We start from the raw sequence: 13,196 nt of genomic DNA, 5'->3' as shown, positions 1-13,196 counted from the left end.
AACACAGTCTTTGGCGCAGCGTGGCAAATTGCCTTGAACCGCTATCTAAACCGGCAATGTGTGAAAGCACCTTAATGCTCCGACAGCACAGTAAGGGTATTCTCTCCTCATTGGAGTGTTTTTGAAAATGTTTCATTACATTACATTATCTGTCCAGTATGTATCGTGCACCCCTAGTATCTGATATAGTTCTTAGTGTTTCCCATCCATCACAAATTGATTCGGCCCTAACTATTTACCCTTACTCATAACCACATTATATTGAGACTGTCTTATATTTTTTCCTAAAGATTGTTTAATCTGGGTTTATTTGTAGAGAATGTAAAAGTACTCAAAAGTGGTTGGTTATGTGTCGCTAGTGACAAAAAAAGTTACAGTATGTTTGTTAATTTTTAATGGCTCACTTTGTCTCTCCCACAGCATCCAGATGACATGTGCCATGGCAAATTATGCTAATTAGACAATGACGTCGCATACCCAAAAACCTGCTGCCACTGATAAAATGTAGTTCGGTGGAGAACACTGTAGTTAGAACTGTTCCCCCTTTGTGTTCTGCCAGGTAATTCCTGTAGATTGTCAAGGTGAGGTCCTTCTTGCTGCTCTTCACAGTCCTCCAAGTCCACTTTGGAGCACAAGGAGAGGGAGTCACTTTGGATATGAGGCACATGGTCAATCTCTTTGTATCCAGTCATTTACAGAGGATCTCGAGAAAATGGTGGGTATTATCAATGATGTGTCATGTCAAGTTTTTTTAAGTGACGAGTTGGTTAAAGAAGCAGTGCAGTAAATGTACACAGGTGCTTCCATACTTGCCAACCTTGAGACCTCCGATTTCGGGAGGTGGGGGGTGGGGAGGGGGGGGGGCGTGTTCGGGGGTGGAGCGGGGACGTGGTTGGGGGCGTGGTTAAGAGGGGAAGAGTATATTTACAGCTAGAATTCACCAAGTCAAGTATTTCATATATATATATATATATATATATATATATATATATATATATATATATATGGAATACTTGACTTTCAGTGAATTCTAGCTATATAATTATTTTATTATATATATATATATATATATATATTTTAGCAGTTGTGCGCTGCACTCTCTAAAAGCCCTAGATGTTCTTGTCACATATACTTGTACAGTAGATGGCAGTATTGTCCTGTTTAAGAATGTCACAACATTGCTGTTTACGGCAGACGAACTGCTTTACATAGGCGAAAACGTGACTGCTGTTGTTGTGTGTTGTTACCGCGCTGGGAGGACGTTAATGAAACTGCCTAACAATAAACCCACATAAGAAACCAAGAACTCGCCCTCCATCATTCTACAGTTATAACATGATTGGGCAGGCACGCTGTTTATATTGTGGGAAAGCGGACGTGAGAACAGGCTGGCCGCTGTCAACACGTCACTCAGGTCCGCATGGAGCTGGAGGGGGCGTGGCCTCCAGCTCCGTCTGAATTTCGGGAGATTTTCAGGAGAAAATTTGTCCCGGGAGGTTTTCGGGAGAGGCGCTGAATTTCGGGAGTCTCCCGGAAAATCCGGGAGGGTTGGCAAGTATGGGTGCTTCAATAGTACAATTTCCTGCCATTGCTAATTTTGCCATTTTTACCATTTGGAGGTACTATGTACAGCAATAATGTAGGTCTCATTTGCATGTTTAGGCATTAAGACATTGTTTATATAATCAAAACAACTCATTTGATCAGTTTTCATATAAAATGATATAACAATTCAGAATATCACATATTCACTAATACCTGTATTTTTATTTGTATGTAGTGGAGAACAGTTGTGCAGCCTTCAACATCCACGACAAAAGAGAAGGCCTTCTCCGTCGCTTCAGCCATCCCAGTGCCTCGCTGCCTAGTGGAAGATCCTTGTAGAATTTGCCTCTGCCGTGATGAGCATCTTCCGTTCAACCAGAAACAGTACACTGCACAGCATGTAGCCCAGCAACTCACCCTTATGCAGCAGGTACGTGAACAATACATTTCTACCAAACCATACAGTTCATTTCAGCTGGCCTCACCATATGATTAGAACCTGATCTGGCTTGTGTTTACACCTGTGTGTAGACGGGATGGAACATCAACACATGTAACAAAAGACAACTGATTTCTGTCTGTCCTGTAAAATAAAAACTGTCACTATTACATCAGCCATGTGTAATGACAGAAAATAACATGTATACAACAGTCATTTATAGAAGTAGTGAATGAAATGAGCGTACTTGTGTTGTTTGGTGAACATGCATGTGCGTTTGTGAACACTAGAGAGAGACATTTATCCACGGATATGTAATCTTTCAAAATGCAGGCTATTTTTCAAAGATGCCATCCAGTTCAGTTCCTCAATTCTAGAATACGTGGCATGAGGGACGAGCCATCAAGGCATAACAAGTGAGTTCAGTTTTTATTTTTAAATTTATTGCAATATTTTACTGGAGGGAAGGGGGGCTATTTTGATACGTTTGCACATTGAAGATGCTAAAAGGAATCTAATATCGTCAATATATGCTATTCCATATCAACAAAACATCATATTTTTGATTTGTGTTATAGGTGAAAAAAAGCAAATTAGTGTACTATCAAACATTGTATTGTATGGTTATGGTTTATTTGTTTCAGACATGCTCAACATCATCACATGGTTAAGTTTGCACGGTTCAACTGAAATGGAGTAGGAAGAGCTTATTTATTCCTACTCCTTCTCCATGTCTTTTGCTATTGGTTCATTCACACATATCTTTTACATGTTGACACTTAATGTTTTATTTGCTTACATATTGTCATTTGAATGTTGTTCAAGTCAAGCATGAAAAGGAAGGAGGGTGTTAGGAGAAACAAACATGTCAACAAGCCAACAGGAGTTAACATAATTGTGCTGTGTAATTTGTGCGGTGTTACAAACAATTAACAGGAATAAATTGTTAGTAATAAATAGAAAATATATAATTTCGAATTAGTTGGGACATTAAATAAAGACAAGTAAAGAAATTACATTGAAAATAAATATATAAATAATGGAGAATATTTTCTTTACTTAATTGCACAATCCATGAGTCAATTTGGATACATATTAGGTAATTTGTTTATTTAGAAGGAAATCAATTCTGCAGATAATGATCTACTTATTTGTTGAAAATGCATTCACTTTAAAAAATGTACACTTATTTACACTGAAAACATGTGCATCACGTTAAATAATTAAAATAATTTAGCAAGTGAACACTGTAGGTTTCCCTATTAACCTTCCATTCTGTCCCTCAGCACCTCAAGTAATGGGTCCCTGCCAAGAACACTAGCAAAGAGCACACATGAGGGCATGCCGCCAGAATCCTCCCTCCAGCAGCTGCTCGTTCATGCTGACAGAGTTACAAAGTGGATAGCTGGTGAAATAGTTAGTTGTGAATCGGTCAAGGTGAGGCGCAGACAAAGTACACCGTTTTGATTTTATGGTAATTAAACACAGAATCTCATTTGTCTTGCTGCATGTGTGATAGCTTGTACGTTTTGTGTCGTATTGTAATGTCCTATCACAATAAATGTAATGTACTTAAAAATTGGTTATTAGTCATTATAGAATTCAATTATTTCACGTCAACACAGTACTGTACAGGTGGCCCTGGACTGTGTTCCTAGAATGTTATTTAAATCAAATGTTTGTTGTCATGATCCGTTACCCGGATCATGGCATGATTTATGTTGGTTATGTTTCTGCTTTAGTCTGTTTCCTGTGTGCACACTCTTTCCCTGTTTATTCTTGGTTTCCATGGGCACTGATTCTCCTCACCTGTCTTAGTTTTGCAATTAGTGTTTCCACCAGGTGTTTTGGCTAATCACTCCCCTTTATAGTTTCCTGTCACCCAGCAGTAAGTGCTGGGTCAATGTTTGCTCTATGCAACATTTACGTTTCCCCTGGTTTTCTCCTCATAGTAAGTTTGTGCACGCTAGCATTCCTTGTTTATCACCCTTGGTGACATTTTGGTTTTTGTTTAGCTCCACGCTTGCTAGCGTCCTCTGTTTTGTAATTTTGATCCTGCCTTAAAATAATTTATTAAAAGAAACTTAAATCTTACCTGCACGCCGCTCCTGCTTGTCTCCTGCCTTGGAAGGAACACAACAATCGCAACCATGCCTCCAGGACGTAACAGATTGACCCAGCCAGACGAAGTGTTCCTGTCCAACACGGACAAACAAGAGATCCTCCTGGAACTCCAAGCGGACATCCAGCCGTGGCAATACGAGGACGAAGCCGAGCTGTCCGAAGAAGACCTTCCGGCCGACGCCATGGTAGCATGGGGGCAGCTAATGGCTAAATTCACGGAAGCAGAGACCCGTTTCCTCCCCCACTCTCAAGCCACCCGGACGTCGTCCACCCCACCTGGTACGCGAAGGCTCCGGCAGCGGGCTAGCTCTGCGCAGGCGCAGAGGGGGTACAACACGGACACTTTGCCCTCAACATTGTCTGCCAGGCTCTTCCCTTGCGGCTTCTCCTCCCCTCAGACACCACCTGCTGGCAACTGTCCAGAAAGCCGCCAGCGGCGCACACGCACAAGGCCAGCTTCCAGGCTTCCTAGAGCCCACCCGCCCGTACCCTCTGCTCCCGCCGAACAAGCGCTCCCCCCACCAGCTCCATCTAGCATCTGGAATCTGCTTCCTGAGGGGGGGGCCAGTGCTGGTAGCGTGTCAGCGGGGCAAGCAGACCTCATTCCACTGAGGATGCTGCCTGCCTCTTCTCCAGCGGGGGCGGTGTCTGCTTCGGCCCCACTTCCTGCTCCGTCTCCTCTGTCTGCTGTACCACATGCTGCTCGGTCTTCTCCACTTCCTGTTCCAGCCCAGACATCTTCTGGGAAAAACCTTGAAGAATACAGTCCGGCTTGGGTGGATGAGTGGTACCGCAAGGTACTTATAGAACTGCAACTGGAGGAACAATCCCAATCAGCAAAGAACACTCCGCCCACTCCTCTTTCTCCTCCCACGCCGACAGCCCGGATGCCTGCCACTCTGACGCCACCATCAACCCTGGTGGTCCTGCAAACGCCATCCTCTCCACCTCCTGCTCCAGCGCTGCAAAGCACAAGAGACCCCGCAGAGACCGACCCAGTAAAAAGGGCATTACACCAACAGTCCAAACAACTTGGACAACAGGAGGAACAGTTTGGCGTTCTTGGGGCTTGCGTCAACGCCATGGCGGAGCACCAAGATGCCCGCCTTGGTGCTTTGGAGAGACAGATGGGAAGTATACTCTCCGCACTGCAGGTGATGATTCCCCCTACGGCCAACACAGCAGTCCAGCTCAGACATCCACCACCCGCAGATACTCCGTTGCCTGATTCGCCTCTGGCTCCGCCCACGCCGACAGACGAGCCGCCTGCTCCGCCTCTGGCTCCGCCCACGCCGACAGACGAGCCGCCTGCTCTGCCTCTGGCTCCGCCCACGCCGACAGACGAGCCGCCTGCTCCGCCCACGCCGACAGACGAGCCGCCTGCTCCGCCTCTGGCTCCGCCCACGCCGACAGAGACGACGCCTCCTGCTTCCATGGCGACGGCTCCGCCCACGCCGACAGAGACGACGCCTCCTGCTTCCACGGCGACGACGCTTCCTGTTTCCACGGCGACGACGCTTCCTGTTTCCAAGGCGACGACGCTTCCTGTTTCCACGGCGACGACGCTTCCTGTTACCACGGCGACGACGCCTCATGCGCCTGCCTCGCCTACGACGTACCCACCTCGTGTCCGGCGGGCCGCAGCACGGCGCCGCCCACCTCCTCGTGTCCGGCGGGCCGCACCTCGGCGCCGCCCACCTCCTCGTGTCCGGCGGGCCGCACCTCGGCGCCGCCCACCTCCTCGTGTCCGGCGGTCCGCACCACGGCGCCGCCCACCTTGTCGTTTCTGGACTTTTCATGGACGCCTTTGGCGCCAACAGCAGCGACGCCCCAGACTTTGGTACAGGACTCAAAGACTGCTGAGGTTCTGGCGCCAGTCTCGTCCGCCTCCTCAACGGCCACAGACATGGCCGTTCCGAGGTCGCCCGCCTCGACGATTGCGGCGACAATCTACCCGCCGCCGCCACCTGACTTGTCCCCGGTGGCTTCGGGGACACATGGCCTGGCGGCCCACCACCAAGTCCTCCCTCCACCCTCCCGTGACTTTTGACTTTCTGGGGGGTTTTTTTGTAGGGGAGGGGATTCTTGTTTGGGACGTCTGGGATCCGTCCCTTAAGGGGGGGGTTATGTCATGATCCGTTACCCGGATCATGGCATGATTTATGTTGGTTATGTTTCTGCTTTAGTCTGTTTCCTGGGTGCACACTCTTTCCCTGTTTATTCTTGGTTTCCATGGGCACTGATTCTCCTCACCTGTCTTAGTTTTGCAATTAGTGTTTCCACCAGGTGTTTTGGCTAATCACTCCCCTTTATAGTTTCCTGTCACCCAGCATTAAGTGCTGGGTCAATGTTTGCTCTATGCAACATTTACGTTTCCCCTGGTTTTCTCCTCATAGTAAGTTTGTGCACGCTAGCATTCCTTGTTTATCACCCTTGGTGACATTTTGGTTTTTGTTTAGCTCCACGCTTGCTAGCGTCCTCTGTTTTGTAATTTTGATCCTGCCTTAAAATAATTTATTAAAAGAAACTTAAATCTTACCTGCACGCCGCTCCTGCTTGTCTCCTGCCTTGGAAGGAACACAACAATCGCAACCATGCCTCCAAGACGTAACAGTTTGTGTCTGTTTAAGCCCTCCACACATTTTGAAACTTGAAATGTAAAAATTAAGTAATTAAAAATAATTACTGTATGTGTCGTTTCTAAGCTTATTTTGTTTTTGTTGCGTCCAGAAGAAGTCACAAAGTATTACACTCTTTTATTACCAAACATAAATAACACATGACTATACACATTAACGCCAGCATGTCTTTATAGTAGTTATTTAACAGTTTTATTTATTTTCCATTACATAGCTCTCTCTTGTCCCGAACGGCCGAATAAAGTTGCAAATAATAATAGCGTCCCCTGCTGCAACTCATTCAGAAGTTGCACAGTCCGTCTTCACAAAGGTATTTTCCTCTGGTTTATAAGTAAAATGTCCATTAAAAGTAAACTGATTGTTCTGACTTATTAGTTTCAGCGTAGACAAAGATATTGCTGTTTTAGTTGTCATCACTCTTTACAAGAAGGGAAAAATCTAGTCAACATCAGCTGCGGTTACTGTTTTGGAAAATAATTACAAGTCTGGTTTCATCATCATGAAGCCTACTTGGATGAGAGCGTCCTCAAAGACTAACCAAACAGTCCAGTTGCGATCGATTGAATGTCCTGATTACAATGACCTGGATGAATGAGAATATCCATAGAATATCCATGAACAATTTTAGAATCATTAAAACATACATTTAAAAACGTTACTCCAATTTCAACAGGGATTTGAACCCAATACTTTGTGTTTTGAAACACAAGTCCATTTGACGCGCGCCACGAGAGCCATAGGTAGGCAAGGGGTAAATTATGTCCCCATAGTTTATCGTTGACAGGTCTTGACCTGGCCAGGAAGGCGTTTGGAGTAAAATTTTATACGAAGCGCCTTGCCATTCAATAATTTACATTTGACATGTGCTTCTTCACGCAAAACGGGCCACCCCAGGTCTGCATGTTCTGCGTTTAGGGTGGGTGCGAGCTTCAGCTCTGTGTATAGAACCAGACTGACATGACAGTGGTATTATACTGACAAGAGTTTCACATCAAATTAATTCAGGTGAAACCAACATTAGTCACGTCAGTATAATTTAATGTTAACGTTATGTTGACAGCACATTTTGAATCGGATGATGTACTTCATTGCGTTAAGTTGTTGTCTGGGGTTGTAGCCGGCGGTGCAGAACCAAAAATCATATATTGTGAGAGGATGATCTACCGCATGGCGATGTACAGCGCACACAATGTCCTACACAAAGTACATTTGCAGTCAGTCATATCATCTTCTTTTTGTCACTTAAAAAAACAATTCCGAGGACATGATCTTAGTGTCCTCAATGGTAGTTACGGCCATGCCCCCACGGAAGAACTATAAATCAAACAAGACGCTGTAGAAGAGAGGACGCAAGCTACGTGACGTGAGAGTATATTCCAGCCTTTAGAGTTGTTATCACCTTCCCCCCCTTTGCGACGGCACTGCTGAGGCCGCAGAAAGTGAACCCCTAAGTGGCAAGGGAACAGTGTATTTATTTTATGAGACAAAAAAACCTGGAAATTTGATAAATTGATTGAAAATAAAGGTAAAATGTCGTACAAATTGATTTCCCAATTGAACATTGTAACTCCAGTTCATCATGCTAATGAAATGCAATGCTGTCTGCTAAGTCAGAGTGTGTTTGCATTAAATTATTCCTAAAGACTGCACATGGATAGAGTTATAAACATAGAAACAACCTGGACAAATGCAAGTTAAAGGGGGAATTTATCAGTGTCTGACGTAATAACTTGTTTCTGTAGCCGCTGAAACTGTCCTGGAAAATAATTTTAGAGAAAAGAGGAAAACCTGTATGAATCACCTCTCAAATGCAGTGCCGCTCTCCAAGCATTATTGTCTTTGTTCTGTTTTGCAAACAGTCACTTTTGTGAAAGTTGAAAAAATGAGAAAGAGCAACTCGGATACAGAAGGGAACATATCCTGCAGTGATATTTTTTCATGATTGCATTACACAGTATATGTTGTATTGTGCTTCCGTCCCCCTTAAAGTACCGTATTTTTCGGAGTATAAGTCGCACTGAAGTATAAGTCGCACCTGCCGAAAATGCATAATAAAGAAGGAAAAAAACATATAAATCGCACAGGAGCCCGGCCAAACTATGAAAAAAACTGTGACTTATAGTCCGAAAAATACGGTAGATATTTGCATGTTGCTCGACTTAAGTCATGTTTCCCTCAGGTTTTCATTATCACGTTCTCTCCCCTCATCCAGGCACAAGATGCCTTGCTTATTAAGTATCTGTTGATTGGGAAACATTGCTACGAATCCAATAATTTTGCCACAGCCATGCAGGTCCTTGGAGGTCTGGAGAACATGACTGTCAGACAATTACCAGTAAGTTTGCACCACCACAATTGATATTAATTCTAACCTGTGTAACAAAATGTCCTTAAGCTAAATACGTTTATTTTTGTAACTGTGATTGGTCTTAGATTACATTTAATTTGTTTCTTAAATGCTCAATTACAGTTTTTTTCAATCTCTTTTTTATTTTTATTTAGCCTTTATTTAACCAGATAAAAATCCCATTGAGATCAAAGATCTCTTTTCCAAGGGAGACCTGGCCAAGAGGGCAGCAGCAAGGTTACATTAAAAAGAGTAAACCACACATAAAACATCACATTTACAACATTAAGACTTGCTCACATGACACATGTGCATACAGACAAGGTAGACTGCAGTCCTTTCACAGAAGCTTTAAACTCATTCAGTGTAACAAGGGTTTGAAGTTTAATATTTGATTGACGGTTAATCCAAGCCATCGGTGCTGAAAACCTAAATGCTTTCTTGCCCAGTTCAGTTCTTACTTTGGGGACGACAAATTGCAGAACATTCATTGAACGAAGATTGTGACTACCTTGTTTCTTTGTTAAAAGACAAGACAGATAAGATGGAGTGATACCCAGATCAATCTCTAACAAGCATTGGTGGAAACTGAAGTCACATGTTCAAAACTCAACACAGTCTGCAAAACGTCCATGTGGACTAAACTGTGGCCCTTTTTATTGAGTTCAAACAAAATGCATTCAGTGACCCCAGTCACCAACATTTATTAAATTAAAGTATTTTTTCAGTTACTTGTTTACTTTTTACAACACATTTTTCAAATGCTAACACATTTTGTTCAAAACATTTAAAAACAGAATGATGAGGACAACTTTGGGAAATGTTGCCTCAACCACATTAAAATCTAGAGAAAATCATATAACATAACATTGTCATTAAAGATAAATACAAATATTGTGTAACTCCAAAAACAGCAAAGTGTAGTTGTCAGCTGAAAACTGATAAAGGTGATCTGTATATCACCTCATTAGAAACAAAATAAAAGGAGTGACTTCTGATTTTCCTTTGGAAATATAGATCGATGAGCACCGGTATCGGTTAGTCGATAGAGAAGAGTGGCCAGGAGAGCTAGACGATTAAGGAGAGGAAGACCAATAGTTTGGTCTCTGATGAAATTAGGACCATGTGGTACAGTATATTGTAAAGTCTCGTTTCGTTAAAGTTTGTAGCCAAACATGCATCATTTAACAGTTGTATGACAATTGTACAGCAAAACAAGTACTGTTTGTTATTATATCACCTGATACTTAGGAACATATATTTATTACATCATTTTGTGTTTTAGATTAGTATCAGGGAAGTGTCACTCATTGCTATGGTTAACACAAACAAATGCATAAAGCTGAGAGAAATATGTGACAAAGTGCTAAGAGACTGATTTTCATTATGCCTCCAAAAATTCTGAGATCCCACATTGTTCTGTTTATATTAAACATTTTGTAAGATCCTGAAGTACCTATGCAAAGGCACAGAGAAAATAATGGCTGCATTCCTGATTAATTATTTTTGCAATGTACTACTGTACAGTATATCCAAATATTTAGAACACTCAAAGTGCAAAGATCATATTTTGTAATATACTACTTATGTACTGTATATAAAACATTCAGTCAAACTTGAAATGTATTCCATGTAATGCTCTTTGTGGTTCGTGTTTTGTCGTGGAGTGCGCTAAGAGAGACAGTGTGTTTCCAAGGTTGGGCTGCACGATTGTGAGAAAAAACCTAACCGTGATTTTTCAGCCAAATTTTGCTATAGCCATTTGATTTGCGGATTCGGGGTTTTATTTATTTGAATGCATAAAACTGAAAAAAATATGAGTGGAGGAAGTCATGTTACTACTGCCACACATTAGAAAAATATGCAATGTTATACTTTTAAAAATATTTGGGTTTTTCTTGCATCGTCCTTGGCCACTTGTCGTAGCCTCATCGCCATCCACCCGTTTCATTTCGAACTACGTTGACAGTTGCTAAGTTGCTGCCACCAGGGAAGTTCATTTAGCCATTTTACACTGCCACCATTACAACTTTTTGCAGATACTGTAATACAACACAAGTGGTGTTTTATTAACACACTGACTGCATCGGCTGCAGCTCACAAAAAATTTGCTCAACTCCCCACAATGAAAAGAGCAGGGAGTGGATGTTCCCCCGCCTCACTGACACCTTTAAACACTGGATGTCAAATACTGATGGCCATCTTGATACACTTACCCAGACCCCTTTTAGTTTCACTGGAGCTGCACCACCTTGACTGGCCTTAAATTGACTCCGCAGCAACACCTGTCATTGTAGAGTGCAATTGTGTGGATCGCGCAGGTTGGACTATTACTGCCAAAAGTTTTAACTTGAAGAAAATTGTTATTAGGTGCTGTGAATCTTTGTGCACCACACAATTAGAATCGATTCTCGATTCAAAATCTATACTTTTTTAGTAACATTGGATGCTGCAGTTCTTTGACTAACTATGTTCTTCCATAAAATACATAAACATCTATGATAAACTTCTATAGTATTCAAACAAAAACTGGTTTTGTTTAATGAAATGCTTCCCAAACATTTTAATAAAGTCAAATACAAATAAAGCAACAAGAGGAGTATCCAACACTTGTCTTTTCTAAAGTAAATATGTACACCAAATGTGGACATCTACATCAACAATATGACTTGCCCGAGTGGCTGGACAAGGACAGATTGAAAAAAAAAAAAAATGTTATTTTTTTGTTGTTGTTTTTTTATCATTTTATTATTATTTTTTTGATCGGTTACAAATCATTACGAATAAGAATTGTGATTAATTTGAAAATCGATTGCTTGCGAATTGTTGCGAATTGCGAATAGTGAATCCTTGCGAATCGTTTATTTAGTTGAAGAAAATTGCTTCTCTACTTGCCAAATGTTTTTTTACTTCCAAAAAATTGTTTTTATACCTTCGAATCGTTCTTTTAATTTTTATTTTTTTGTGTTAAAGATTGTTTAATTAATTTATTTTTTAACTTAAGAATCGTTGGACTTGAGTTAAAAAAAAAATGTTTTGTGTGTTTGTGGAGTTTTGGCAATAATATCACTCTTTAAATTCAGTGCTTCGAAATTGTTTTCTGTTACGCCCCGTACCTCTAGAAAGAAGAACACATTTTGCGTAACACCCACTCTGCGCTGCGACTATAAATAGTATAATATGTGTATAACATTTTTATGAATACACTTCTGTACAACAATGAATCCTTATCAAATTTAGAGAAAACAAATAACAAAAAATAATAATAATATTAATCAACTTAAAAAAAATAATAACTACATTGTTTTTTGGTCTGTAACAAACAAGATTGAAAGTGCTTCAATTTGCCTGAAATAAAAACATTAAAATAAAATCCTTTCTTAAATTATAAAAAAATGTTGACCGACTTGAACCATTTGATACTGAAAAATGAAATAAATAAACTCAATAAATAATAATAATTTCAAATTGCTCAGCAACATTACCTCGATAACACAATATATAAAACCACTTTAACATAAAAAAAAAAGTATTTGTGCTGATTGTTCAAATCAAAATGAAGAATTTAGGATTAATTGCTACAATGAGCACATTTTGTAGTGCACAGCCTTTCGAAGCGGGTTTGAAGAATAATACTGCATGATACTAATAAAGCATGTTCTTCTGTTATTTGAGACTAACTGGGTTAATTGGAAACTAAATTGTCCTTAGATGTGGATGTGAGTGTACATGTACGTATATCTGTGCCCTGTAAATGACTCACTGGTGACCAATTAGTACTCCGCCTCTCACCTAAAGTCAGCCGGAATAGGCTCCAGCTCACCCACACCCCTAATGAAAACACGCTGTGTAGAAAAATGGTTGGATGGCTTTAGTTGAGCACAAAGTGTGTTCATAATGTGTCCCATAAATGGGAAGTTACAAAAGTCATAATGTAACAAATATTGTGTTGAGAAAATGGGAGGAAAAACATAAATCAGGGTTATGTTGCATACTCACTGACTGGTTGCAGTAAAAGTCACTTGTGTTTTTTTTTCCATCACAGGCTTGGAAACATCTGCCATCCAAGATGTTTGAGATCCTTGAGGAGCTACAAGCCGTG

At 41.4% G+C, this 13,196-nt stretch overlaps 1 protein-coding gene across 1 annotated transcript in view; it reads left to right on the top strand.

The window, feature by feature from the left end:
• The window catches only part of kndc1 (kinase non-catalytic C-lobe domain containing 1), a 58,567-nt gene that overhangs the window by 42,019 nt on the left and 3,352 nt on the right, over positions 1 to 13,196 (top strand). The window contains exons 21-26 of the mRNA XM_061979384.2: positions 560 to 715; positions 1,781 to 1,975; positions 2,318 to 2,400; positions 3,271 to 3,421; positions 8,960 to 9,082; positions 13,140 to 13,196. The exon at positions 13,140 to 13,196 is cut by the window's right edge and continues 3 nt beyond it. Of these exons, the coding sequence (XP_061835368.1) occupies positions 560 to 715; positions 1,781 to 1,975; positions 2,318 to 2,400; positions 3,271 to 3,421; positions 8,960 to 9,082; positions 13,140 to 13,196 (765 nt within the window). The remainder of the gene's footprint in view (positions 1 to 559; positions 716 to 1,780; positions 1,976 to 2,317; positions 2,401 to 3,270; positions 3,422 to 8,959; positions 9,083 to 13,139) is intronic.

The sequence above is a fragment of the Nerophis lumbriciformis genome, linkage group LG02 (genome assembly GCF_033978685.3).
Source record: "Nerophis lumbriciformis linkage group LG02, RoL_Nlum_v2.1, whole genome shotgun sequence".
NCBI lineage: Eukaryota > Metazoa > Chordata > Actinopteri > Syngnathiformes > Syngnathidae > Nerophis > Nerophis lumbriciformis.
The sequence above is the reverse complement of the archived record's forward strand: the minus strand, read 5'-3'. Positions and strand labels throughout refer to the sequence as shown.